The sequence below is a fragment of the Dicentrarchus labrax genome, unplaced genomic scaffold, assembly GCF_905237075.1.
Source record: "Dicentrarchus labrax unplaced genomic scaffold, dlabrax2021, whole genome shotgun sequence".
NCBI lineage: Eukaryota > Metazoa > Chordata > Actinopteri > Moronidae > Dicentrarchus > Dicentrarchus labrax.
The window spans coordinates 20,823,341-20,850,762 of NW_026136706.1; the positions used below are offsets into that span (position 1 = coordinate 20,823,341).

At 37.7% G+C, this 27,422-nt stretch overlaps 2 protein-coding genes across 8 annotated transcripts; both read right to left on the reverse strand.

The window, feature by feature from the left end:
- Positions 1 to 820: 820 nt before the first annotated feature.
- gpr18 (G protein-coupled receptor 18) lies at positions 821 to 7,824 on the reverse strand. 4 transcript variants are annotated; one of them, XM_051403908.1, is made up of 4 exons: positions 7,589 to 7,824; positions 6,857 to 6,908; positions 5,538 to 5,593; positions 821 to 4,496 (listed from the first exon to the last, which is right to left on the reverse strand). In XM_051403908.1, exons 3-4 carry the CDS (start codon positions 5,579 to 5,581, stop codon positions 3,479 to 3,481), a joined length of 1,062 nt encoding a protein of 353 aa, XP_051259868.1. In that variant the 5' UTR covers positions 5,582 to 5,593; positions 6,857 to 6,908; positions 7,589 to 7,824; the 3' UTR covers positions 821 to 3,478. The 4 variants fall into 4 exon arrangements, with proteins under 4 accessions (XP_051259868.1, XP_051259871.1, XP_051259869.1 ...); XM_051403911.1 differs by lacking the exon at positions 5,538 to 5,593 and adding an exon at positions 6,607 to 6,644 and having other exon boundaries at positions 7,589 to 7,813; XM_051403909.1 differs by lacking the exon at positions 5,538 to 5,593 and having other exon boundaries at positions 7,589 to 7,808.
- Positions 7,825 to 11,792: 3,968 nt separating this feature from the next.
- On the reverse strand, positions 11,793 to 27,348 carry gpr183a (G protein-coupled receptor 183a). 4 transcript variants are annotated; one of them, XM_051403906.1, is made up of 3 exons: positions 27,227 to 27,346; positions 21,971 to 22,089; positions 11,793 to 14,401 (listed from the first exon to the last, which is right to left on the reverse strand). In XM_051403906.1, exon 3 carries the CDS (start codon positions 14,376 to 14,378, stop codon positions 13,242 to 13,244), a length of 1,137 nt encoding a protein of 378 aa, XP_051259866.1. In that variant the 5' UTR covers positions 14,379 to 14,401; positions 21,971 to 22,089; positions 27,227 to 27,346; the 3' UTR covers positions 11,793 to 13,241. The 4 variants fall into 4 exon arrangements, with proteins under 4 accessions (XP_051259866.1, XP_051259867.1, XP_051259865.1 ...); XM_051403907.1 differs by lacking the exon at positions 21,971 to 22,089 and having other exon boundaries at positions 27,227 to 27,348; XM_051403905.1 differs by lacking the exons at positions 21,971 to 22,089; positions 27,227 to 27,346 and adding an exon at positions 16,193 to 16,500.
- Between the last annotated feature and the right edge of the window lie 74 nt (positions 27,349 to 27,422).

A 27,422-nucleotide genomic window follows, 5' to 3' on the forward strand; every position in this document is an offset into this window, starting at 1 on the left:
CTCTAACTGTCAACTCTCAAGCTGCTTAAGAAGATCCAAAGAAATAAAATCAAACTATCTGTACCACATTGACGTGCACAGCATCACATCGCATTGTGTTGAATCAAATCGTATCAAACGCTCTGCATGGACATAGTTGTTTTGCATTGGTAGTTGCTTCTAATCTTTAATGGATCCGGCAATGCATCGAGATACGTATCGCATCGGCCCCAGTGATGGAATTCCACATCCGTACAGTAGACCAGAGCTTCATCTTAATCTGTCATACCCACACAGGCCTCCACTGACATCACCAGTCTCACTGTATGTTCATTTGAATAGATTTTAAACTGGATGTTATTTAACACTATTAATTATTAAGTATGTTGTTACAATCATTTTACCATATTTTTAATACAATTAAAATATTAATGTTTAGGTTGTTTAAGTTGTGACTGAAGCTAGTTATTTCATGCATTTATCCTTTATGTTTGGTTAATTGTTTCAACAATTTATTCATTAGTTTACTATTTCAACCGTTCATTTAATACTTGTAGCCTTTTTACTATTTCTCCGAAACTTTTATCTAAACGTTTCAGCTGTTTTGTTGTTTGGTATCTATTTCAACCATCCTCTTTTAATTTCAATTTATGTTTTTTCAAAATAGTGTGTTGGAGCTATTCCACACTCTTTACACATACCTCCTGCTAACTGCAGAAGTACCCCTGGGGTATATGTACCCCTGGTTGGGAATCACTGCTGTACCATGTGGTCATTTGCCCCAAATCTGTTTCAACATTCAAAATAGCATGAGACATAAATGACCATGTAACCCACAAACTCCAGAGAAACGTTTTTAATTGCGATAAAGTCCAACAAAGCACTATTTAGAAAAACAAATACAGCAACACTGTCTCTGATCATCATTTGATAGTGTGCTGACACGCAAACTCTATTAAGCTGTCTTCAAATATGCAAAAATGATATGATTTTACAATGATTACATATTCACTTCCCCAGCTGGCTGGCTCCAAGCGTCTCCATTTGTCATCGACTATTGTGTCCAATTATATGATTAGCTTTGAACACTCCAGCACTTCGAGAGCTCTCGTGTGTTCTGCCGCGCAGAGTGATTCACAAACAAAGTCATTACAACATGTATTCACACATATCAAATAACAAAACAGATGGCCACTGCGCTCGCCGCCTGATTTGTTTTCCACACGAGTGGTAGAAAAAAAAAAAAAAGTATTTTGTGTGAGCTGTGTTTAATGCTGACTGTTTTTATTCCCAAAGAAGAGCAGCTGGCTGTCGCGCTGTTAGATCAGCTCCTATGAAAGACAATCTTGTTTTCATTAATTTCTCTACAACAAAGGCACTTGTTGGGAAGATTTAGAATTACAGCGGGTAAAGCTTCCGGATAATTCATCACAGGGACTTGACAGGAAACTTAATTGTTTTAAATGCCAGTTGCTGTGAGCAGCGTGGCTGGTTTTTCTTTGATGTCTAACAGGTGGGACAGATAGACGACTCTCTGATGTTTCATTTGACCTTTGACTTCTTGGTTATAAATCCACATGTAGTCCACCGGCCAATAAACCTATCATCATGTGATGAACTGCAGTTCCCAGAATTCCATGTGAGATGGAAATCTTGTAGTCTGCCTCCTCTTATTAAAACCGTGTAAATCTTGCCCATCTATGTCCTACAGTCTGTCCAGTTCTTGACCTATGAACACCGTGCAAACCAACTAAGAACCATATGGACTCCCAGTGCAGTTTATCCTTCTACCACACTCCCTCAGCTCATGTAATGTAACTGGGCTTGCTTGTGAAGATGTGAGAACATTAATACAACCAGAATATTGCACAGTACATAGTACATAGTTCCTTTAGTTTTCTTTGCAATTGATCATCCATACAATAACCATTCTCAGAATTGCTGTGGTACATCTGGTTACACCACGGGGTGTCTTGACTGTCTAATTGCATGAGACACTACATAGTTACTCAGCTACACTAACTCACTGTCTAATCCGGTTAGGACTGTGTAGGTGTGACAGACATGCTAACTTGATTATTTTAGTAAATGGCAACACCAGATCAATTCTTAGCTCGGTTGATGTTTGTGCAGGACACCTATCAAAACCGTCAAATTCAAATCTGAGTTTTTTTTCCTTCATTTAAATTAAACAGTCTTCATAGAGATAGAACTGTCACACATTCACTAGCTTCTATCTCATCACTTCATTCGTCTGTCATTTGAGGAATACGTTGTGGATAAATTGCAGGGTCTTGCATCGTGGTGCTTATACTCACAGCAGAGACCTGACATTAAAGTATCCCTGTACAGAAACATTTTTTTCTTTTAAGGTTAAGGTTGCTTTAAATCTAGTAAATAGCCTCCCTGACATCTCTTGAGGATGTTACTGTAAATGCACTTTAAGTGACTGAATCATTTAACATCTAATCAATACGATTCGCATTGCACCATGAACACACTTTAGTCTGATTCGTGTTTGAGGAAGCTGTTACAACTGGTAGTTAACAACTTCTCTGTGGTGAGGTGGAATGGTTATTTCACAGAATAAAAGCAGAATAAAAATGTTTGATTTTATTAAGCCAGCTGAAATGTGATAAAATGCAGATGCAAAATAGTATAAACAACTCGGAGAATCAAAAACCTTGCACTATTTATTTTAGAAGTAAAGAAAGCACTGTTTGTCTTGCTCTGGCAGGTAGATGGGATCTAGCTGTGCCATGCTGCCCTCACCTGGTCAATACATTTACAGCACCATTCAAAATGCTTGTGTTATAACTATGTGCTGTATCAAGTGGTTGGGCTTAAACTCAAAAAATATAAAATTGTGAAGTGACACCAGTCACAAACAAACGTAGTTTATTTGCACCTCGTGTGCATGACATCATGCAGCACTGACAGTTATATTTAAGCCATTATGCGTAACTGAGGTGCTACAGAGGTGAAGTTGCAAATATGCTGCAGCAACCAACCAAAAGCAGCAACCTTTAAGAACCCACCATTGTTTCCTGTAGGTTTTCCTCCCGCGGAGGCAGTCAGGCCTTTTATAGATGTTGGTTGACGTAGTGACAAGGCCGAGAAGAGTTTCAGTGTTTATTCATAATACTAAAGCAAACACTAAGATACTGTGGGCTATGTTTTTAATGACTATGAGCTTTATTTACGCCTGCATGTATTACACCTGAGCCACAGATACCCGTGCGTTGCCTGCCAGAGCAAAGATGCACAGAAAACATCTCAAGTCTCATGGGTGAGTCAATCAGCTCTGAACACAGATGTTTTTGCCACAACAGCAGTACTCCCATACTGTGAGTGTAAATTACACCTTGGAAATTAATTGCAAGTTTTGATCCTTCTGATAATGAACCATGTACACAGTGATGCATTCAGTGTTACATTGTGCCAAAGCGTGCACAGTATATAACAGCGTGCTGTTTGACATGAAAGTTTGATGGTTGCTTCATATCATCGCGCTAGTCAGGTTGCTCATTGATCGGACGCTGCCTGTTTGTGTGTGCCTGCTCTTCCGTCTCACACTTCGCAGATAGTTCCTGTACAGAATCACACTGATCACCCTGTCCTGGAACTGCTTGGAGACAATGTAGTACAGTATGATATCTAACACGGTGCTCAGGTTCATCAGGAATGTGGTGAAGACGGCCCATGTGCTAAACCCCCCATCTTCGCCATCCCCCAGCAAACGGAGCACCAGACACACGTGGAAAGGCACAAAACACACCAACACTTGGATGATCAGTGTGATGATAATCCGGATAGACTTCTGCTTCACTTTTGGCTTGAGTTTGGAGGTGCGTCCGTGGATCAGATTATCCACAATGACAATATAGCAGCCAATCATTATACAAATGGGAACCAGGAAGTAGAAGATGAGTCGCACGAAGTTGACGGGGTTGTCGTGGCGCATGTAGATGATGTCTTGCATCTTGATGCAGGTGGTGTAGTTAGAGATGCGATCGGGGTCCTCGTCAGAGAAGAGAAGGGGCACAGTGGAGCCCAGAGTCATAAGCCACACCCCAAGACTCGCCACCACAGCCTTTGGGACATTCCTCAGCTCTTTGCCGTGCTTTGGCTGGACGATGGCCATGTAGCGGTCAGCACTGATCAGAGCAAACAGCCACAGAGCCATGCAGGGGTAGAAGATTGTGAGAGCTGCACTGATTCTGCAGAAAATATCTCCAAAGGGCCAGTAGTCCTGGTGGTGGTAAACCATTCTGAAGGGGAGCAGCAGGATGAAGGTGAGGTCCACCAACGCCACGTTTATCATGTAGACGGTGACAGAGTTCCTCTTCTTGGTGGTGAGGGCAAACACCCATAAAGCGGTGACATTGACTATGACTCCTATGATGAAGACAAAGCTGTAGAAGATCAGGCCTGAGATGCGGTACTCCACCGGCCCCTGCTCCAGCCCTGACTCCACAGACATGTTGGACAGGTTTAGGCCCAGATTCATTCTAAAACTTACAGAAGACAGAAAGATATAGGTGATTATTTCCAGTGAGCAATTTCTTTATCATATTTTTTTGCTCTTTTTTTTTTGCTTATCCCATTTGTTTTCATGATTTGAGTTGAAGTCCTGTTAATTAACTTATATTGAGACATCATGTGCTTCTACCAAGGTCCTAATTAAGGGAAATAATATTTTGACCACATGTATAAAATGTAATAACTTTAAGAAGAGTGGTTATTTATAATAGCATTAGAAACATATTTATTGAGTTTAACAAACGTATTATTGTGTTGTTGTTAAACCTTCACTTTTTGATTTCAACTTACTTTGTTATGCATTTAGCTAACAGCTAACAATGTTTTATAGGGTAGCCGATGTAAAAATGGGAACTGGTTAATAACACAAGCTTAGCACATGCAACCACCCAGAATATATTCTGTAATACATAGCCTCAAACAGGCCTTTAACTGTTTTTACATTTTTAATATTGAGGTCAACTACATTGTTAAACATTTTGCAAACTTGATATTAAACATGAGTAATCATATCAACATGAGAAAAAATGAATATGGAATTAAAAAAAACAGATTGTTCTTAAATAAAAATTAAAAAAAGCATTATTCCATTAAACAATGTATTGTTAATACATATCAATGATCAGAAACAACAGGATGTTTGTGTAGTGCAACATGGATGCCTGCAACCATTGGCAAGAACTCTAGAAAAAACATTTCTAATTTCTGTTTGCAGTGGTAAAACACTGGAAATGCATATTACTCTTCCACTGCTGTTTCTTCACAGGACCCATTAATAAAAGTTTACTGTGTCTAATATATCAACACATAGCAAACATTGTTTACAACAGTGTTCTCTTCCAACATGGAGGAACTATGAGCATTGCAAACATTCTGAGAAAGGCCTCTATTCTCTACAATAAATATGTCAGGTACCAATCCTGCATATCCTAATAGAGGCCTGGTCATGCCATCCACTCTTATTGTCCAAAGTGCACAATTAAGAATTTATTAACCTCAATAAGCATTGTTCTCACCTCCTTTTTCCATTGTTCTGTTGTTTTATAGAACACACTTCCATCAGTACTTCTTGCTTTTATTTGCGTATTTGGTGTTGAGGTAATCCAAAAGTAACAGAAAGTAATCAAGTTTCATTACTTTAATATTGTGATACTTAGATTAGGTTACTGACAGGTAATTAGTTACTGTATCAGATTATTTTTTAATATAACCGCCCAACCCTGTTAATAAGTTAACTGTTAATAAATGGATAATAAAGTATATAGAAATCTTAATCATGCCACTAGGTAAATTTGTTAAACTCAAATGTGTTTGTAATGATATAAACAATTATAAGAAACTCTTATTAACTTTATTAAGCTATAAACAGTTTCTTATAAGTTCTTATAAATGATCCTCTAATAAACGTTGGTAACATCTTATATTAACATACGCATATTCACTATTGACAAGTTGCTAATTAGCATGCATATTATTAGCATATTAGCTCTTTATTAGTCATTATAAAGCATTTAATGCCGTACGTGGCATGATCCACACCTATACTAGGCCTTTTAGAGTTTTCTGTCAACAACCTCCTAATTACTGCTTATTGATGGTAATCAAGGCACGTGTTGTACATAAATTTTGATCTTAATTTGCTTTGCCCTGTATGGGCCTTAAAAGGTGATTGTTGGATACCACAAGAGTACTCATTCTCCTCTAATAACATTCAAAACATATGGTATATTCTTATGTAACAAAACACAGAACTATAAGTGTTAATAGTGTTCAAATAACTCTAAATTTAGTCTTTTTAACTCAGAATATGTTCCCCATTCTAAAGTGATATCTTGCTCATAACTGATATTCTTTGCTCAGTATTGACCAAAGTCAGACTAGACAAGACTTTGAACTATTGAACTTGTATTGAACTTGAATTGAAATCTTTTTCAATTAATTAAATTATCACAGTGAGGTCTTGCTTATGAGCAAGAATGGTAAATATGTTCGAAGTTAGACTTAGTTTAGAGTTATTTGGAGACTATTAGCTCATGTAGTTATAGTGCAATTATAAGACACACACTGAACAACTTCCTTACTTACTGTAAATAGGAGGTTGTTGTGGGAGAACTCCTAATGGCCTAGCAGTTATAGAACAAGGTAATGCAGAATGAGGAATTAATACGTGCTTTATCATGACAGAAGAACCAGTATGCTAATAAACATGCTAATAAACAACTAAATAATGGTGAATATGTGCGTCATAATCAAAAGTATTTATTGTGTTAATAATAGCATCAGATGTTAATAGAAAGTTTTACCCAAGGTTTAAACGCTTCAAGGAGCAACTTACTTTTGCTCATTATGTAGAAGTAATCACTCATTAGCCCACATGAGTTGGAAATCTAAGAAAAACAAACAAAATACCAGTATAATCACATTTAGGTTCTGTGTTTGAAAGAGAATAAAAATATATGAAACAATCAGGAGGTTGAATTAGCCAGAGGCTGCTTCCAAATACGTACATATCTGTATCGTTTTACAGTTTGCAGAACTTGCTGCTTCATCATTTGAATAGTTATTTTTAAAAGCTGTGCAGCTGCACTGTGAAAGACAGTAAAAGACGGACTGTGTCTTTCTAAATGTGTGTGTGTGTGTGTGTGTGTGTAAAACAAAAACCAGCAAACAAATAAAAATACATATATATACATTACACTGTAGAAAGAAAGAAGTGCTGTAATCTGTGCTAATGGTAAACTATGTAGAAGTGAACGTTTTATCTGAGAAACTGATACCATGTATTGATAAAAAATCATGTGACTTTTACTAATACTAAAATATAAATTTTTTCCATTGCACTGTCTGCTGTGTCTATTGTGAATTGTGATGATTTATAATCAGGAAACCAATTGATGCAAAGCTGCTGAATAAAACAAACAAGTCGAGTTTATCACAAAAGTCAGCACCAGAATACACATACAGCAGGGTGACTGTAGAACACGTCTGCCAGAATTACTTTTCACCTCCATCTTAAAGGTCAAACAGATCAGGTAGCCTTGCCTGGACAATAAAAGACTGCACTTACCACAGAAATCACACAAACATCTTGACAAGCTTGCGCCAACAGGTTTATGAAGCAGCACAGCGATTTATCTGAGCACTCAGCCAAAACAGGGAAGTGAATGCTTTCTCAAAGGGTAATGTGAGGGAAATGGTGGCGAGACTGAGCGTGGTGTAAAGCCCCCATCACTTCCTGTGTCGGCCGTGTGCTAAGTTTGTACTTTAGATTCCTTTACAGTATCTACGTAGTTGGAACACAAAGGGCTACAGCTTTCCACAGTCTGCAATTACACCCCCTTAAAGAAAATGATGTGCCATTAGAAGTGGGAGTGTGTTTGGCAGGCAGAGAGATGGCAGATTTAGGGCGAGTTATTGATTGGAAAAGTGGGGTCTGTCACAGCACATTAGTTCTCAGGGGAGTAATCCACAGCAGGTTGCTGTGAGAAGCATCTGCTGCTGGAGAGAAGTAATTAAAAACAGGATGTTGAGGCAGTTGCCATATAAACAGGAAATAAGACGGTGGTAATAGACACTTCACGCTGATGCTGTGAGATGGTTTTACACCACGTCGACTTAATGGATGCAAAGCGCATACCTCAGGTGAAAAGCTCAAGGTCAGGCTGGACCTGGACTGAATACAGATTAATGTGTGTGATTAATGAGTGTGTGAGCTGCTAACAACTATGAATTAGGACATTTGGCTCAAAGAACACAGTGCGATCAAAACTTCTTCCTCTTCTCTCCTAACTGGTACTTTCCAGTGGATCTTGTAAAAACGAGAGTAAATCATCCTTTCCCTCAACTTACAGCGTTTCCTGCTTTGTGCGGTCTGATTGTTGACTGCTCTACACTGTTGTTTTTTTTGTTACAGTGTTTATATTGAAGCTGCTCATTCAGTCTGATTCTTATTCCCGGGAAATAATTATCTATCGGCTTGTCCTCTCGATGTGTCTTAAAAATCTCATACCAGATGGTACTTTGTGTTCATTGCAATATGTTGTTATGACAACAGTCTGTGTGATGTTTTCCTCTCTTTGATACTTGTCATGTGGTTTCCTCAGCAAGTCCCTCACTCCATAATAAATCCGTGGTCTTCATTGTTCACCTGTATCATAAACCATATAAGTGCATTAATAGATATCTATATAGACAACAACAGGTTCTGTCTTCTCTTAAATCATTTTACTTTACACACATTTTTTGTTTAAAATAAAACAGGCAATGGTAGAATTAAAAACAAAAGTTGAATTGATACTCTTTTATTTACTTATTTTTCATATTTAGGTTTGATATGTAGGGTGCCGGAGAAAAGCCCATTGAACTTCCTGTACTATCACCTCTTTATCCTGTTTAACACTGTCCTCTAGAGGCTGAAAGTCCTCACTACAGAATTGTCTGACTTTTAGGCCTAATAATCGATTTATTCATGGAATAATCAAATTCTTATTTGTACAAGTATGACTAATTTTTAGATAATATTTTATCTGTGGCAATTAATGCTGAGAAGGACTAAACAGACTTTTGAGCTACAATAAAAAAGCCTTAGTGGGATTTGTACTATGTTATGTATTATTCTGTTGCTATGTGTCTTTGTTTCTCTTTTTATGTCTTTTGTCTTTTTCGTTCTCTCCATCACTGGCTAGAGTTGGTAACTGAAGATTTATTCAAAAGTTAAAGACTTTAAAGACCCCCACAGACATTTTGAAAGAGATATAAAAAAAATACTCTATTTGTCTATGAATATGTATTATTGTTATATTGTTAATTTCAAAAGTTGGACACAAGTTCAAGATGTCTACTTCACTGTAAAGTCCATTCTCTGTGTGTGCATGCTGGAGACTTTATATTTTCACATCTTGCATAAATGTTGGACCACAACTGACTTCCGTGGCTAGTGGTGAACACATCTTAAACTCAGAGCACAGAGAAACTTCACCTCTTCAGCTGATGGAAGGAAAATAATTCCAGTATCAAACTCTGCACATACATCATTCTGCACAGTGAAGGTTGTAATTGATGTAACAATTAGCAAAGCAAAATTTTTAGTGGAAGGCGATTTTAAATCAAAAGAACATTTTTCAAATCAAAACAGAAACAATTTTCTGGACAATACACATATAATGAAATAATCATAATATACCTACACCTCTGAAATGGCCATGTTTAAGATGTTTAGATAAATTGTGTTAAGTTCTCTGATACTTCCAACCCATGCCTTCAAAACGGGCAGATGGCAATTATATGTGTGAAATACAGTGTTCATTGTAATACAAGTAGCTAGGCTATCAGCAAGGGACATTTTTCAGTCAAATAAAATTTAAAAAAGTATAAAATCATGTGAAGAGGTCAAGAGGCAAATAAACATCTAATAACACCCTTTAGTCTGTTACACTTGATTGCCTTGAACTGTACATCAGAGTTTACCGCATTCATTTGCCCAGAAACAAAGAGATCAAGGTTTAAAAGTGTGTGTGTGGGTGTGTGATCTTAGAACAGAGGATTCACTGTAATTTTTTTAAGTACTGCAACTTACTTTCAGTATTGATTCATCTGCTGATTATTTGTTTGATTAATTGTTTGGTCTGTAAAATATCAGATGTCAGTGTCAGTGCTGATCACTGATTCTCAATGTCCTAAACCTGAAGTTGAAGTTTTCTGAAGCACTGAATCGTTTTTTTGTTAACTGTTGCACATGTTTTGCTCTGTGGTTTTGTTGGAGCGGTGACAGTGGTTATGCTGGATGATTATCAACATGATGAAATGAACTCTGCTGAACTTTTCCCCATTACTCTGTATTGCTTGGCTTTATCTTCACCTCTGTCTTATTTGTGTGCCATCTGTTGTTGAGGCCTTCTGCTGTGATCCTACATGCAGAATACTTGAGGTGAAAATTGTTTCTATTTTGCTTGCTATTGTTCGCCAGCTGTTTTGCAAAGGTGTGACAAAGTAAGATTTTCTGGCAATAGCTTTGTAAATAAATAAATAAATGACTGTCATAGTAAATGCAGAAGTGAGTACTGTATGTATACTGTAATGAACCTAAGAGCAAAATGGTAAACATTGTGCATATAACGACTTTTTTAAAATCTAGAATTGAGAGCAAACCTGTTCCAACAATCTTTTTCCTGCAACTCACAAAAGCTTTTGTCACAGTTGGCTAACATGGTGATTTGTTTACAGTTAAATGTTAATTTCCCCTCAGGCCAAATTTATTCGGTGACCTTTTCGATAATAAATCAGCTACACAATGTATAACTATATCATGTGCACATTTGATGTGACATTCATAAAGGGAAAAATAACATGTTATAATTATTTAGGAAAAATCACTGAATAAATCAATATGCACCACCCGAATATAAAGACAGACGATACAAATAAAATGTAAAGCGAGCTTTTTCAGGGCCCAAACACTCACAGATACTTCCCTTAACCTAACCCCTAAACCTAAACCTAAACCACCTAAACCACAGACCCCCAAAATCACAGATAGAGCTTTTGTCCTTAATGGGTCTGTTCAGTATGAAATGTGTCCCTGAAGGTAGCCTATAGTGTGTTCAGTAGACAGACCCAGTCACACACAGACAGATTTGTTTCTTGTTGTCTTTCTATAACCATAACCATATACTTTCGTTACCAATTGTTTTAGTTGCCTAACTTTAACCACTTGCCATAACCATATTCTTGCTCTTAACCTTAAGCACACCATAGCCATAATGTAGTTGCTTTGTTACTTATTGCTTACTGTAGAGATAAATTAACAAGTCATTTATGAAAATGTTAGCAGAAACATCCAATATCAAGGATTTGTCTTGTCATGTTACATGGCTCCTACATTGATGACAATATAATTGAGTTGACTTAAAATGATGAGCAACACAGGGCCCAAAATGGATCCTTGGGGGACTCCCTTAATAACCACATCAGGGTTGGGGAATTGTGCTTATAGGGGAATGGCTTGGACAGTAAATGATTCACTGCAAGAAGATTACTTTGGTTTTCTTGATCACAAATGATGTGTTTAAAAAATATTTTCTCCAATACAAATAACATTCTAAGAAGTTCCATCAAATTAAACTATGCTGACAACTGTTATCAGAGTGCAGTGAGGATTCCAGGTATTGGTGATTTTACATAAAGTAAAAGTATTCTTAAATCTGACAATATAAGAAGACAAAGAGACATTTTTTTTGACTGTCCAACATTCTTCAACATCTCTTAACACTGAATAGTTTTAGAACCAAATGTTTATTTGTTTTAATGAGGTGACAGGGATGTTTGGAGGTAAAGAGAAGAGGGTTGAAGTGCAGTCAATGATTTAAAGGTATCCGTCAATGACACAACAACTGGAGCCTGTATACTGGATACATTATACAAAAATGTATCCTGTATACTATATATATTGTTGATGCATTACAGTATAGTCTCATCAATTAGCCCCCACATCCCTTTGTTCCCTAAACTCTGTCAGAGTTCTATAAAGGGGATAAAAACACAATACAAAACGCTAACAGAGAAACACTTGAAACAGTTTCTTTGTGAAAACAGATAAAAGCCAATCTTAAAATGAATAACAAAACAAAAAAATTATAATTAATATTTTGGTAGCACTCCATATAACAAACTATCTAAAGTCCCCTGTGGAGTTTTAGACCTCTAGTAGTGCTGTGGAGCTGTTTTTGAAGAGTGGGTCCCTGTTTTGTTCATCTCATCAACCTCCACATGGTTGATGCAATTTCACAGTGCTACCCATGGTTCCACTGGTCTAAAGGTGTTGGTAACACATCAAGATGTGCTGCAGTGCACCAGCAAAGGCAAGGAAGAAGGCTGCAAGCTAGTAAACATGAATGTATACTCAGAAGAATCAGCTTTGCAAATGTTTTATGAAGAATGAAATGCAGTTAACCTTAACCTCAAGGAAACACAATAATGTTATGTGAATACCATAACTCTTGTTAAAACAGATCTCCTTTAAATTAAGTTACATCATAGACCACGACTACTTTCATCAAGAGGAAGTGCACGTTAAAGCAGGCAAACATGTGCTGGCAATAATGAGTGTACAGTTGATCAATGTTCCTGAGACATTACAGCTGTGGGCTGAACTGAAACTTGAGGTAAAAATAACCCCTGAAAAACCTGAGGTTGTGAGTCTGATTTCATTTTGGAATGAAACTTATATCTACTCTACTCTAAAAGTAAGTATTTTACATGAACACACTTCATATCCACTCTTAGATGTTCATCATTGTCTCTTTCAGCTCTATATTGGTTGACTGGCCACGTCCAGTATGATCTGCTTCATGTGCTACCTCAACAACACTAAGTCTATTGGCAGGAGACAAGCATGCTTTATGAAGAAGTCCTTTCTTTCCTTAACTGCAATGATCTGTGCTTTCCTGAGTAAGTCACTAATATTAATAAGAAAATATATAAACATAGGAAGTGTTGAATTTTCCTTCTTAAAATTCAGTCATTCTGTTAATGTTCTTTTTACAAACCTGCCCTTGTGTAAACTAAGAGCTGAATTTCTATGGATCCAGATGCTTAGTAGCTGCTTGGAGTCCTTGATGGAATGAGTGGACTCAGTGGCACATTATTGGACTGGCCTTGATTAAAGCAGGCCCACGCGTAAAAGGTCCTTCATCTTGTGTAACTCGGTGCCTCAGTTCTCTCATTTACTCATGCCGCAGTACTCTCCTTTCTGAGAATCTCTCACTGGTTGAAACAATAGTACAACTGTTGAGTTGGATCTTGTTGCCATCAATAACATCCTTAGAGGAGCCTTCTGGTGACGTCCTCACTGCACTGGAGAAGGACATGCTGACCTGTAGCTTCAGCAGCTTCATAAGTTTCCTCTTGTAGCCCTTACAGGCGAAGAAGTAGATAAAAGGATCCAAACAGGAGTTGAGGTTCATCAGGCACACAGTGATGTGCAGCGATACCTGAAAGGCTGTGAGATCAGCACAATCAGGGCTTGACACCAGCTTGCGGATCATATACTGCAGGAGGTCAATGTGATAGGGGCTGTAGCAGACAACAAACACCAGAGATACGCAGCATATCACTCCGATGACCTTGCGGCTCCGACCGGACTTCTCTGTCAAATGGTTCTTCTTGGCTGTGAAGTGAAGTTTGGAGCACAAGACGGAGTAACACACTAGGATGGTCACAACGGGGATGATGTAACCAAGGAAGACAGCACCGATCAGTATAGTGGCAATGTGGTCGACCTTCTCAAAGTTGGGGTATTCCATGCAGGTGATGTGTCCATCATCTTCCTTGTTGGTCATACTCATGTTCAGCAGGGGGAGGGTCTGTCCCAGGACCAGCATCCACACACCAACACAAATGTAGCGCACATTACTGACCTTTCTGAGTCGGGAAAAGCGCAGAGGCAGGACTACAGCGATGAAGCGGTCTACACTGAGGCAGGTCATGAAATTGACCCCTGCGTAAGTGTTGATGTAGAAGATGAGGCCTGAGATCTTGCACATCGCCTCACCCAGAGGCCAGTGGAAGCCCAGAGCATAGTAGGCAATCCTCACAGGCAAAGAGAGGGTGAAGAGGATGTCAGAAATAACCAGGTTGAGAGAGTACAAAGTGGTGGAGTTGATCTTCTTCAGGTTTGGACGGATGACGTGGAGGGCAAGGCAGTTACCGAACAGTCCCACAAAGAACACAATGCAATAGAACAGAGGCATGAGGACCCTGGCATATTCCCGGTGGGCGTACAGAGTGTTACAGGTAGAATTATTAAAGTCATTGTTGGTGGATGAGGAGTTCAAGGTCACAGGCACAGTGGTCGAACCCATCTCTATATTGCAGGAACCAGTAGCTGCAAAAGGAAGAATAAAATGTGTTGATAATTTGGTTAAGAGAGATTTTCATTTAGTTTCTTTCTCCTCCGATCCAAAAACATAACAAAGAGAATGTGTATTTAGAGGAAGCAAAATCAGACATGTCAGTTAGAAACAAAAAACAAAAAACCATAGAAAACACCGAACTTATGTCTATGTTGAAATGAAACTCTTTTTGTCTCATACGACCCTGTCGCAAGAGCACATGCAAGACCTTGCTTTCAAAAAGGAAGCAAAAGAAGTTACAGTATTTCTCATTAATGATGACACTTACTGGCAGATTCATAAAAAAAAAAAAAAAAAAGATCTGATAATGTCTGCCAGTAATAGAGATGGTTTCTTTGAATTGTAATAAATTATCAAAAACATGCAAGTGATTTCATGATTTCATACATTGAAGGCTCTCACACATAATTAACAAATGCATAAGCGTGATATGACTGTCACTGTCCTTGTTTTCACCCTTAGCTAAATGTTTTTGGTTTTCTAGTAGATTTATGATCAGTTGCTTGCAACATGTTTTATCTAATGCTGTAGTTGTTTTGTGGTGTGTAGTGCCATCTTGTGGTTCATTTTGAGCAAAGCCCAACAGAGACCTTTAATTTTACCTCAGTTTTATTAATCAAAGCTTTGCACAATCATGCCTTCACATTTCTTAAAACAAAATATCTGATATGCTCTGGTGTCTTACTGTAGCTGTATGTTTTCACTTAAATACGTTTTTAGCATTTTATCCTAACATATAAAGTCATAGCTTATTATTTGAACATCAAAGCATCATTTAGATAATTCTGAGTACATTTTCAACCTCTTTACTCAATACAATTAAGCATTTTGGAGAGATACCACCATCCTCTACGACTATTAACCCATTAAACTCTGTGTGTGTTATGACCCACAGGACATAGCTGGGTTTGCAGCTAAAAGTAACGTGAAGGAAGTCTGTGAACAATAATGGGGCTTTACTATGATTCTGACTGCAGCTGCAGCACATTCACACTTACACTGCAAAGTAAACTTTGTGTTGAGAGACAGCCTTGCATATGAGGAAGTCAGCTTCCCCAGGGTGTTCTGCATCAGAATGGCATGCAGTTGGAAAGTCATATTGTCTGAGCTGAAATTATAACCCGCTTGAGCACATGGTGCAGTTGAGAAAACATGTTTCCTGGTCCATTAACTCAAGAGACAGGATATCTGGGGCAAACATGCAGAAAACACTGTCGATCAAAATTAAGTTATATACATGAATGTAGCTATTTGAAAATAAATCTGTGTTTTATGTCAAGAATATTCTTTGTACTTTTCCAAACTCTCAAACTATTATGAAAGTGGGTTCCTCCGAATGGTGAGTGTCGTAACTGTGATTGATTGTTTTCCCTCTCGTATGAATAGGTATTTTCAGCGCTGAATTCCCCTAGACTACCGGTGCTGTTTCATAACCCAGTTATGTTCATCAGAATATACAATATAGTGTGTAAAGGTGTGATGATTTGCCATTTAACAATGCCATGCTGTAGTATATATGCAAATTTAGTTTGTCACTCGTTTTGCAAGAGTAGATTTCAGACGTTTGTGTGTAATAGATACCCGCCTCTGGAATACAACACAGTTTCCCAAAAAAAGAAAAAAAAACATTACGAGTTAAACTGTAAACCCAAAACAGTAACATATGTTATCCAAATACATTATCCCATGCAATATCCAATCTGTGTCACCATTAATGATTTACCCTGACCCTAAAAAGAAAGAAGTTTGTAAAAGAAACTTACCTCACAGATGGAATACGTTTTTCTTGATATTTACTGAAGCCACATTAATCCAGAAACCTGACACGTCCTGTTCAAAGTTTATCTAAATTATTAGGTTCTGTTCCGACAGCACTACAACCACACTGCCCTGAATGAGAACAGCATGACATACAGAAATCAAGATCCGTATCTGCTGTCAGTAACCATAGTGACAAAATATCCTGTTGCCCTCTCTCTCTTTGTCTCTCTCTGCCTGTGTGTGTGTGGGTGTTTGTACCTCTCTCACTTTTGATAAACTTTCCAACATTCTATCTCTCAGTACACATCTTTGAAACACCCAACATGTGTCCGTCATGTGACACTAAACTGACGTATGTAATATTAGATTTGGCCTTTTTGATTGATAAAGCAGTGTGGGCTGAACCATCTGTGACATATTTTGGGAAAGGAAAATCTAGTTTCATAGTGCATGTGTACTGTTGGGAGGATGTGGCTTTAGCTGCACAGATGAGACTGTCCACAGTCTAGTTTTAATCAGACAGCCAGCTTGTGGAATAAAAAGACTCTGTCCCTAACCCCTTTACTAATGCCAAAGCTGCTCGTAATAATTAACGTTAACATTAAAATTATTTTTCAGTTTCAGATGGATTTTACTTTAGACTATGTAAATAAGTGAAAGCAAAAATGAGGAACTTCCCTATTGCTCTAGAAGCATCTTTGTTTTGATGTGTTTTTTTTGCTCAAAATGACATTCAGAGAAGGAGAGCCCCATATGACTCATTTATATACAAACAATTTTTTGAAAGATATAGAATAGTTGAAAATTTGTTTTCAAACACTGAGTTTCTGAGAACCACCAGTGACTTGTAGTGAGAGCAAATAGATGCCACAGCGTCAAAAAGCGGCCAGAAATGGTTTACGGTGTGGGAGTAACAGCATACTGTAAAAGCACAGATATTCTTTAGAATGTGAGATCAGAGAACTTTTGAAATGTAAGATGTGGTCAAGCCTTGATATATTACAAGCAAGAAAAAGAGAACAAAGAAAATGTGAATTAATGGCCACTTTCAAAATGAAAGAATGAAAATGTTTCATTAAAAATCTAAATGTAATTGTGTAACCATAAGGCTGACAATATTTGAATCAGGGTTGTCGAACACATAGGCTACTTAAGTTAAGTTAAGTTTTATGTACTAACTGTTATCCTGTGGTTTTGACACCTTTGAATTGCTCCCGCCCTTCAGGGCACTATATTCTCGCAGCTGCAGGATATGCACTATGATGGCACATCCAAAATGGCATGTATAAACATTTACGTGTGCATATTTTTTTTAATCAAGTATTACTAAATTAGTAAAATGAGAAAATGAATAGATGTGCTAAGATTGGACTTATTTACAGATAATTCCGCTCAATAAAATGTTACTGTATAGGGAATATATAGGATTGTGCAGATACAGCATAAATAAAGATTAAAAAGATAAAAGACAGCTAAATGCAAATAAAACATATTCATAAGAATCATATTCCGTTTTTATTGACAACAACCTCCCTTTGTTCAAAACAAGTCCGGTGGTGAGGCAGAGGAAGCAGTTCAACTTCCTCATGGCCTGGCCTTGTGGATCTGACTCATTGGGCACCGTATCACCCCCTTCGCTGACAGACACCAGACATGGTGTTCTGCCATGGCTATTCATAGAGGACAATGGAGCTGAATACCGAAGAAAAGTCACTTACAATGTTTTTACACATTATTCCGGTTGTTATTAGGATCTTACTTTCAAATGAAGATATAGACAGATGATTACGGTCATGATGACAAATAAGTAAATAATGGGCAAAAACAGAAGACCGTGAGACTTTGACGATAGATTTCTGAGAGCATTTGATACCAATCAGTGTTATCTGTACATCCTGTGCATTATAAGGAAGTTATGAGAGAGTAACTTCAAAAAGGATATCCTCTTGAGTTGCATCTGTTGAAATATACATTAACATCAAGTATCTGTTACTGATGACCATTGATTCTATTGTAGCTTTTAACTGATGCTCAAATTTACTTTGCCCACCAAGTTTATACAGGAGACAACAATAACCAGTTCAGAAGTACCATAATGGTAGTATATTCCCACTGTATGCTACTGGTACACTACTATTTTCTTCTATGTATTTATTGTGGCTATGATTTCTTTGCACTTACCAGTAATCTTAGTTTGATTACTGTGAGACACTGCTGCCTGGAGTGAATAACTCTTAGCAGTGCTTTTGCTCTTTGGTACTTAAATAGAGTTAGAGATCTAAAGAGATCTAAAATCAAAACATTGCAGTACCCTTTTCAAGTATGAAAATAGCACTATACTCCATATTTCATGAACTGAATAAGCATTCACGTGTAGCAGTTTTACTTCAGTGTGACTGCAACTATGGTGATTGTATGAAGTGTGAAATTATCTCTGCTGCTGCTCAGCACGTGGTTTTGATAAGATTGCAACATTTGTACAGGAAACTCAAGTGGCTGTTCTTCTTACTTCTTTGAAGAAAAAAACATTGGTTGGGTAAAAAAAATTACGTCAGACTGCTAAACTGAAGATATTTTACAGTACTTGAACGGAACAACTATGAATTCAAATGAAGTATTTTAATTGGTTGATTTCACCCCCCAAAAACATGTCTATTGAAGTGCTTCTACATTTTTACAACCATCAAATCACATCAATTAGTAAATAACTTTTTTTGTAATATTTGTTGTTTATTTTTAACTTCATCTTCGTGTCCAATAATTTGCATCAGTTGTGTACAATAGTGTTGTCAGGCTGCTTTGTTAGCTCTGCACGCCAGTCCATTTGGGTTCAAGTATATTTCAATATCTATTTGATGAACTGTTTAAAAGTTGTAGCACTTTTTATACAAAGTCTCCCCAACGCCTAAAGAGAGGGTTTAAAGGGGTATGTTCCTGCGCTGACACACTCAGCGTGTCAGACGTGAACACCCTTAAACATATTTAAAACTTATGGTCATCACTTTAACCTCATAAGTAGCGTACACCCAAATGAAAACTTCTGAAATCTGCATCTGCACTACAGTTCACACACTGTGACTGCAGGAGAAGTTTCACCATAGATTAATCGGAACTAGCTCCAGTTACAACACAAGATTTCATTTTGTGTGTTTTTGAAGGTCTGTTGTTGCTTACGATTTATTGTTTGCTTCTTTTTACTGTTATATGGTCTTATTTTACGTAACTATTTTATTTGCTATATTGAATACACTTTGATTACTTAATGTTCAGTGGCGTGCACAGACTTTTTGAAGGGCAGGGGCGGAAAGAAAAAAAAGGGCACATATAGTGTGTCCTCACCACTGTAGAGGGCACTTTAGCATGCGTTTTGGCTCCCAAGAGGGCACTGTAGCATGCGTTTTGGCTCCCAAGAGGGCACTTGAGGGCAGTTTAGCACACGTTTTGGCTCCCAAGAGGGCACTTTAGCATGCATTTTAACACACGTTTTGGCTCCCAAGAGAAGGAGCAACAATTGCCCCCCCCACCTTTTGATGGCAAATAAGAAGTACATTTAAAAAAACAGCGTGCCAAATAACATCCGCATTTGGTCTATTTATTTCCTCTATACACAAAAATTTAGGTCATAATCACCTAATACCATGCAAGCATCTCCTCTCAGACAAACAGTGCACTCTTTTGGAACTGAAGTACAGCAGCTGTTGGGGATCAGATCACTTACAGTGGGTTTAAGAAGGGTATTGGTCAAAGATTTGCTCTTGACAAATTACAGACTCAGTGCTGTAACTTCAGCAAGTCACAGGATGGCAGCAATGTCTTTTCTGCTCAGTCAGAAGCAAACTCTCCATCAAATAAATTCAAAACAGTGTTGAAGACAAAGGTCAATGCCTGATAGATGTTCTGTTTCTGTTACCTGACTACAACTACAGCTACAGTAACTACATGTCATTGAAACTAAGATACTATAATTTGCAAAACTGAAATAAAATGTATTAAACATAATAGGAAATAATATGAAATATAGACATCTAATTGCCCCCCAGATTTAACTGCTTCTTGTTGAAAATCATATGAAAAAAAACACACAACACTGTGTGTAACTAGCCTATTGGTTAGCTTGGCTTCCTGAAAGTAACAGCACCAAACCAAAAACCACAACAATGACTCCTCACGCTCTGTTCAACAATATACTAACAAGTTATTTTCTTCTGACACATTCTAAGGGGCAAATATGTCAATATCTCCTCATACATAACCAGTCTAAAATCCAATGTACATTGCAACTAAGAGACGCCACAAAAGTAGAATATGAAACCCACCACACCCTCATTGCAGTCTGAACCTGTCTCTGGCTACACATGAGAAGAGATATAGAGACTACACCAACCAGCAGTAATGGAAAAAAAAAAAAAGAATCAGTCTTATACTGGGGTGGTTTTAGCGATTAATAAACACCAGTTGAACAATTTCCGTTCTGAACATTCCCACGGTGTGAGGTGTCAAACAGAACAATATACTGAGATAGATGTATTCTTTAGATACAGCATGTCAGGGGTTAGTTGTGGGGATTTGTGAAAAAAATTTAAACAATCTTAATAAACCACAGACAGCCTACTTCCTGTTGGAACCCAACGAGTGTGAATGGGCTTTATAACCACACAATACCCACTATAGATAGTTATACTAGTGTGTTACAAAAACAGGAAAATATGTCTCACTTTAATAGTGCTTAAAAAGTGCTTACTATACTAAGATTAAACATGTCTGGTACTGAAAATTCTGAAAAGTTGTCATTATGGTATTCTCTGGTAAATTAATCCTTGTATTAATGTGTAAATTGTTTGTAGTCAACGGGCTGAAACATCAGTATGGTCCTTTGTATAGTAGTATAGTATGGTATAGTTTAGTGTATACAGTATAGTGTGTTTTGCCTCTGCTCTGTCCTGTGTCCTGTTCCAGGTACCGGCCTCCCCCCCGACTGGTCAGGCACACCTGCAGTAGTTTTAGCAATCATGTCGATTGCTTTAAAACAAAGACAGCAGAAGCAGATGAGGCCAGTCGGCCAAACTGAAACAGTTTTCCCTTAGAAGACATGACACGTATATAGACATACACAGAAAATGTACCTTTTCAAATGAATATGAGGGGCAGACTCACAGAATAAGCCACACAAAGGGCTTCATGAAAAGGTTTGCTTTGTTCTTAACTGTTACCAACTCTCTGAAATGTCACATTCTCCATATTCCTCTTAATCTTCATATGAAATGTTTATATGGAAGGTTTGAAATGCCAAACACAAATTAATTTTTATTCTTTGTGACACAGAAAAGAGACATTTGTGCATTTCAGTGTTATCCAGAAGAGGGCAGCATAGACCTGCCAATATTAAATGCAAAGCAATGCCATTGGATTTCATGAGGAGATGCAAGAGAGCTTTTTCTTTTGAAGAGGAAGACACATCCATACCAAAATGAAACAGTCCCTCCTACTGAAGCTCCTAATGTTGTGAGCCAATGAGGTTTGAGCATGAGTGGTAGAGTTCCACATGGAGTATGCTATATAAACATGAACCTACTTCCAATTAGCAGTCCACCGAAATCCTTACAAATTTTAGGCGGGACATAAGCAGTCCAGTTGCTAAATTTTCGCTCATGTTAGATCTACAAGGCAAAATTTTGTTTGTTCCGACTTTTGTAATAGGGCACTATCACACAGCAGGTGTTTCAGTTTAACTCGTGACAGTGTTAAATGGTGACTTTTCGAATGTGTATCTGGTTACTCACAGTGATGCCAACTGCTGAAAACACGAACACAGCTCTTCAATGTTAAATGTTTGTTTGTTTGTCTGTTCCTTTTTGTCTCCAAGAAGAACCATTCATCTTTTTTGAAGTGACTTTTGTGTCTGTTGGGGAAAAATATAGATTAGCGGAGCATCTTATGAGGTATCAGTTTGGCTTAGCACAATTTAGATTACGTAAATGTTTAGTATAGATATTAAACATATATAAGAGTAGAATTAATGGCTTTCAGGAGCACCGGTACATGTTTTCTTTGTGTTTTCAACACCTGTCATCACTACAAGCAACGAGGCTTATACCGGTAAAATATTTAATTAATAAAATAAATACAATAAATCCTCTGACCAGACATTAGCCAGCTAGTGTTAGCTGGGTTAATGAAAGAGGTTACGCTAATGATGTCTGCAAACCAGATAGCTAATCTCACATACTACTACATACATACTACATACAACAAATGTTTAGCATGAAGAATAGCGAGATTTCCCATGAGGATCATGTTTACTTTTAACTACTCTTTGAGTTCTGTCACATTGAAGCATTCTAATGTAAGTAGTGTCCAATTCTATAGAAAGTCACACCATACATGTCTAATTTTATTTAATAAATGTTTATTTTGTAAAAGTCAAATGAAAAACGACAGAAACCCCCAAGCAGAGCATGTGAATGGAGCGCTAGAAGATAAATTTTGGATGGCGCACAAAGTGAATTTTTCTAAAAAGTTATAAAAGTTAACTGATTCTCATATCTATATCCTGCTTCTGCCTGTCTTGCATTTGGGGTCTATTTCCTAGGAGTTCTCCAGTCTTAACAGCCGCAGCTTCTGGAGGAATAAGTCACTCCGGATTCTTAAGTTAAACTGGAAGTTAAACTACCTGGTAGGAAAATATGTGTCTGTTACTTGATTCCAGCCATCAGTTCGTTATCATAGCCTTGATCGATCCAAACTCTGTTCAGAAAACATGCATTTTAAAAGTTGCTTGCTTGTCTTCCAGACGGACCTGACAAAGTAGGAATTCACACTGAAGTTTGTTTTGTACTCATACTGCTGTAGTCAATCAGATTAAAGGGCGAATATTTAGACACACATGATCCTGCGAGCAAACTTTGAAAATTCCTAAGTCCTAAATTTTAGAAAAGTGTAGGGAGAGACCTGCTGTTTGTGACCGTTTTGTTCTTTAGTTAATTGTTTAAAAGTTATACTTCTAGACTTTCTGTTTTCATCAGTAGAAGTAATGCTGTGCGCATCCATCCTGCAGCCTCAGATTCATGCAATTCTAGCTATCTACCATGTAGTCATCTTATCTTATTTCGCTGTAAGCCAACGTCAACTAGCAAAGAGGCTAAAATGCTTTCCTATCAACACTTACTGAGAATTCAGCAAAAAAAACCTGCAGTTCCGGACAGAAAGCTAATGTAATTTAACATTTGTTTTGTTTGTCATATATCCATACATACAAAGTAAATACAAATAAGGTGTATTGTATTTCTCTTAATTTCTGTGTTAAATTTGTTTTCATTTAGGCATTCAAAATCTTCCAAATTTTTAAAGGCCTTAAGATAAACAGTTCAGAGGATTCAGCTCAGGGTCACTGCCAGCACCAGTAGCATTGTTTGACGACTCCTCATTGGGCGTCATGAGGGGTAGCACTAAAGACTAGAAGAGGGCTTTGGCAGGCAATGCAAATACAACCATACAACGGAATGTCAGAAAGAAGGAGCTGGTAGATGACTGAATGAGAAGCTACTAACTGACACTATTTAGCGTGAGGAAGTGAAAATGTTGCAATCTAGCAAGCACCTATGGGTGTGCATCAACAACAAAGTTGACTCATACCAAAGGGCAAGGCAGTTTGTTTTATATGTAAAACACAATGATAGAGATAGAGATAGAGGTTAAACGAGAGAGATAAATTATTTTAAGAATAATACTAATAGTTAATAATCTTGCACATTATTATGCAACAGTTTTGTATGTGTGTATGTATGTAGTCATTCAGGTAAAACAAAACAGCAATCTGACAAATGTGAGCAGACACGCAGCAGAGTCAGAGAGACAGATAAGGCTGCTCATATGGATGTGAGAGCGTATGGCGTGCGAAAGTGATGTGAATTTTTCTTTGATCGTGAAGCTTTGTGTTGATGTCTGAACTGCTCTGCAGACCGCAGTCTCTGTTAACGGTGACAAACAGACAGATCCATGTTATATACTGTAATGGATATTTGTAATAACCTACATGAACCTTTGACCTGGTCATTGTAAAACCATACACAGCCTGTTCAAGAGGCTATTATATGCATAAACCTTTAACCCTCTAACTACACTTTATCTCAGCAATATGTAACTGTGTTAGAGTGACACTCCATCAGGGATAAAATGAAACTGTCTCTTTGAATCTTAACTCTGTCGAGCCTTCACATACAGGAGTGCATGAGGGCTACATTGAGTCCATTCATGGATGGCTTGAAGAAACTTTACAGAAAGACTAGATCATACTTTTTTTGCTTTATTTGACAAATAGCCACCACTATTCACTTGTCTTACTGCGCTTTATCATTATAAACTATGATGAACTGGCCCCTGCATCCAAGCACACACCCAACTGTCACTGACTTCCAGCATCTCATATGCGTGAGTGACAAAACAATATAGTGAGCGTTCATTTTAGTACTGTGTGGAATTGTGTTTTTCAATCCGACACACTGATGTGAAACTTAAACTTTCACCCCATTTGAGTAATCTGGGTAAGGTAACACCTACAGAGTACAGCATGCAGGCTGACTTTAACTGTACCGCTCCTTTAGTTTGCTATTTCAGTCTCTTTAAAAGTCCCTAGAACAAAGAAGAATGACCACACGCACCACTTGTGTGCTGGTCTCACATCCGGTGTAGCCAGATTTAGCATGGTGTTGTCTGCATATGTTATGTGTTCAATGTAGCCGGCAATTAAGAGTTACTGAAGACACACTGTAGTTACATTGATAGCCTACCTATGCATTCAATGTAGGCTTTATTATAGTGAAGAAACTGATGCAGAGTTAAGATTGATTTTTGTAAATCAGACCTTAATTGTCAGTGTACAGTACAACTGCTACTGTAAGATCGAACTGTAAGAACTGTAAGAATATGTGGGTGTGCAAAACATACCTTGCATAAAACTTGAAGCAGGTGCACTGCACTTTGAGATTTGGGGAGAAAGGCTGGTCCTCTATATAGTAACTGTTTAGAAACAGTTGTGTTGAGAGGTCTGACGATATTATAGCTTTTGCATGGGTCTAATATGTAGTGGCAAGACCACATACAGTAGTATGTGATGGGACAAGAGACGGCAGAGTGTGCCACGTCATCTAAAGGAAACATGGTTTGAGTCTTCTGATATCACTTGAGGTTAGCGTTGATGATTTATGCAGTTTTCCAGACGGCTAGTCTTTTTGATGAGATGAAACGATACCATTCTGAACTGACTGAACTTCAGACATCAGGTCAAAGTAATAGTTTGTAAATAATAATGCTACAATAATCTTAATGACCCTCCTAAAGAATGATTCATTGGAGGTGGGTGTGAAGCTTTGCTTAGGGGATTGCTACAAATCTCATGACTACTTTCAATAACGTCAATGTCGTTCTCATTCACAGGTTTGTTTCTGGTGAGAAGAAATCAAAACTTGTTTGTGTATGCTTGCCTGATAAAAAAAATGGTTTGGTTAATCGTATAGCATGTGTGGTTAGGGTTGTTTTTGCATTACTTTCTGACACAAAAGGCATGCAGTTCTCAAGACAGCGAACTAATGGAACAACATACAGGTGCTGCAGTGGAGTGTGAGTGAAGCTGATTGTTAGCCATAATGCTATTGCTAATGGTGCTGTGTGTACTGTGAACAGTGCCTGTCGGCCCTATGCATTCACAAATTATGCAAGGCCCTGCCTCACCGAGCGTGCAAGTGTGTGGCTTGCAACATCTCCCTAATAGCTGGACAGTGCAGCTCTTAGTCTGTCTGTGTCTTCTAGGGATGTTCTGTGACTTTGTGCCTTACAACAGTGAGAGTGTAATGCTATTTTTTTTTCATGTTTGATAAATGCAAACGGAAAATGCTGTTTATAAACTGCATCTCGGAAAAAAGAATCACGTCATATGCGCATGCACGAAACTCAAAAGTCGCTCTCTCCAGTAGCAGCAACCTCTGTGAGCACCAGTCCAGACAATATATAAGATAATAATTAATAATATAAGATTATTAATTATAATCTAGTCTGTCAGTCAATATTTTAAAACTTTTTTTTAGTTAAGGATGAAAAGCAGTGGATTGACATTGACACTTGATTTGATATTTAATTTAAATGTTGATTAGCTGGGCATACTGGGCAATATGGATACACATCTCTCAGTAAATAATAACCATCAAGTATTCAGTCAAGCCAATGGATGGATGGTTAGGACTTGCTCTGACTGTGAACAACAACCTTTGGTCCATTTATGGAAGTTTTCATTTGCAACTTACTGAGAAGCATACCGAACACAAATACACCAAATGCCAATTGCAAAAGACAGTTTTGGTCAAAATATAAATGCTACTACTATAACTACTACAACTACTACTACTACTACTACTACTACTACTACTACTAAAGAATAATGTCTTATTAAGTCAATTAGAATCATTATTTTTATTGATTAAAACCAAAAGTAATATCGTCAATATGATAATTAAATCTAGAGCAGTAGGACTTTATTCTCACAATATGATTTAAGACAGAACTTAGCTGCTCTGTTTAATATTTTTTATATTAACAATGGATCCAATGACTACACGCACTCTGGTTGTTTACAGTGACAAACATGGCAGCACTAAACCACAGACAGTTAGCAGATGAGCATAGTGTAGGATTTAGCAGCTTAAGAGTCACATGCTTCTCTCAGGAGTCGGTAGATGGTGAAACAGAGTGGGGTGAAGAGTCACGTTGATAGAAACAACTCTTCACCCCACTCTGTTTTACTATCCACCAACTCCTAATGAATGTTAATGTGGCTCTGTGTCTGCTTGATGTGTCAGTCATCATCTGTGTCTGTCGTGTCACATCTCTTAATGTAGATTTAAAGGTCCTCTATAAGATCCTTTTTACACCACAGAAAATGGCTAAATGTTTTATCCAAACATTCACATTATCAGCCTGTCACATTGCCGTTAATCCACTAAACATACAAACTAGCATTTTCAATCCTATTTTTGTAGATCTCTTACCTTTTTTAAGGAACCTTTTTACGCCTTAGAGCAACTCACTCTCCTCTTGCTAAATTCCATTTGCCTTCAAAGCTGTCTTTATCAAATCTCTCTACAAGAAACCACTTCCCTTTTGTCTTCGGAATACTTGAAGAACTGTGGTCCAACCTACTATTAAATCTTGCTGAAGGTGGTGAAGGAAATGCTGTGCAAACTA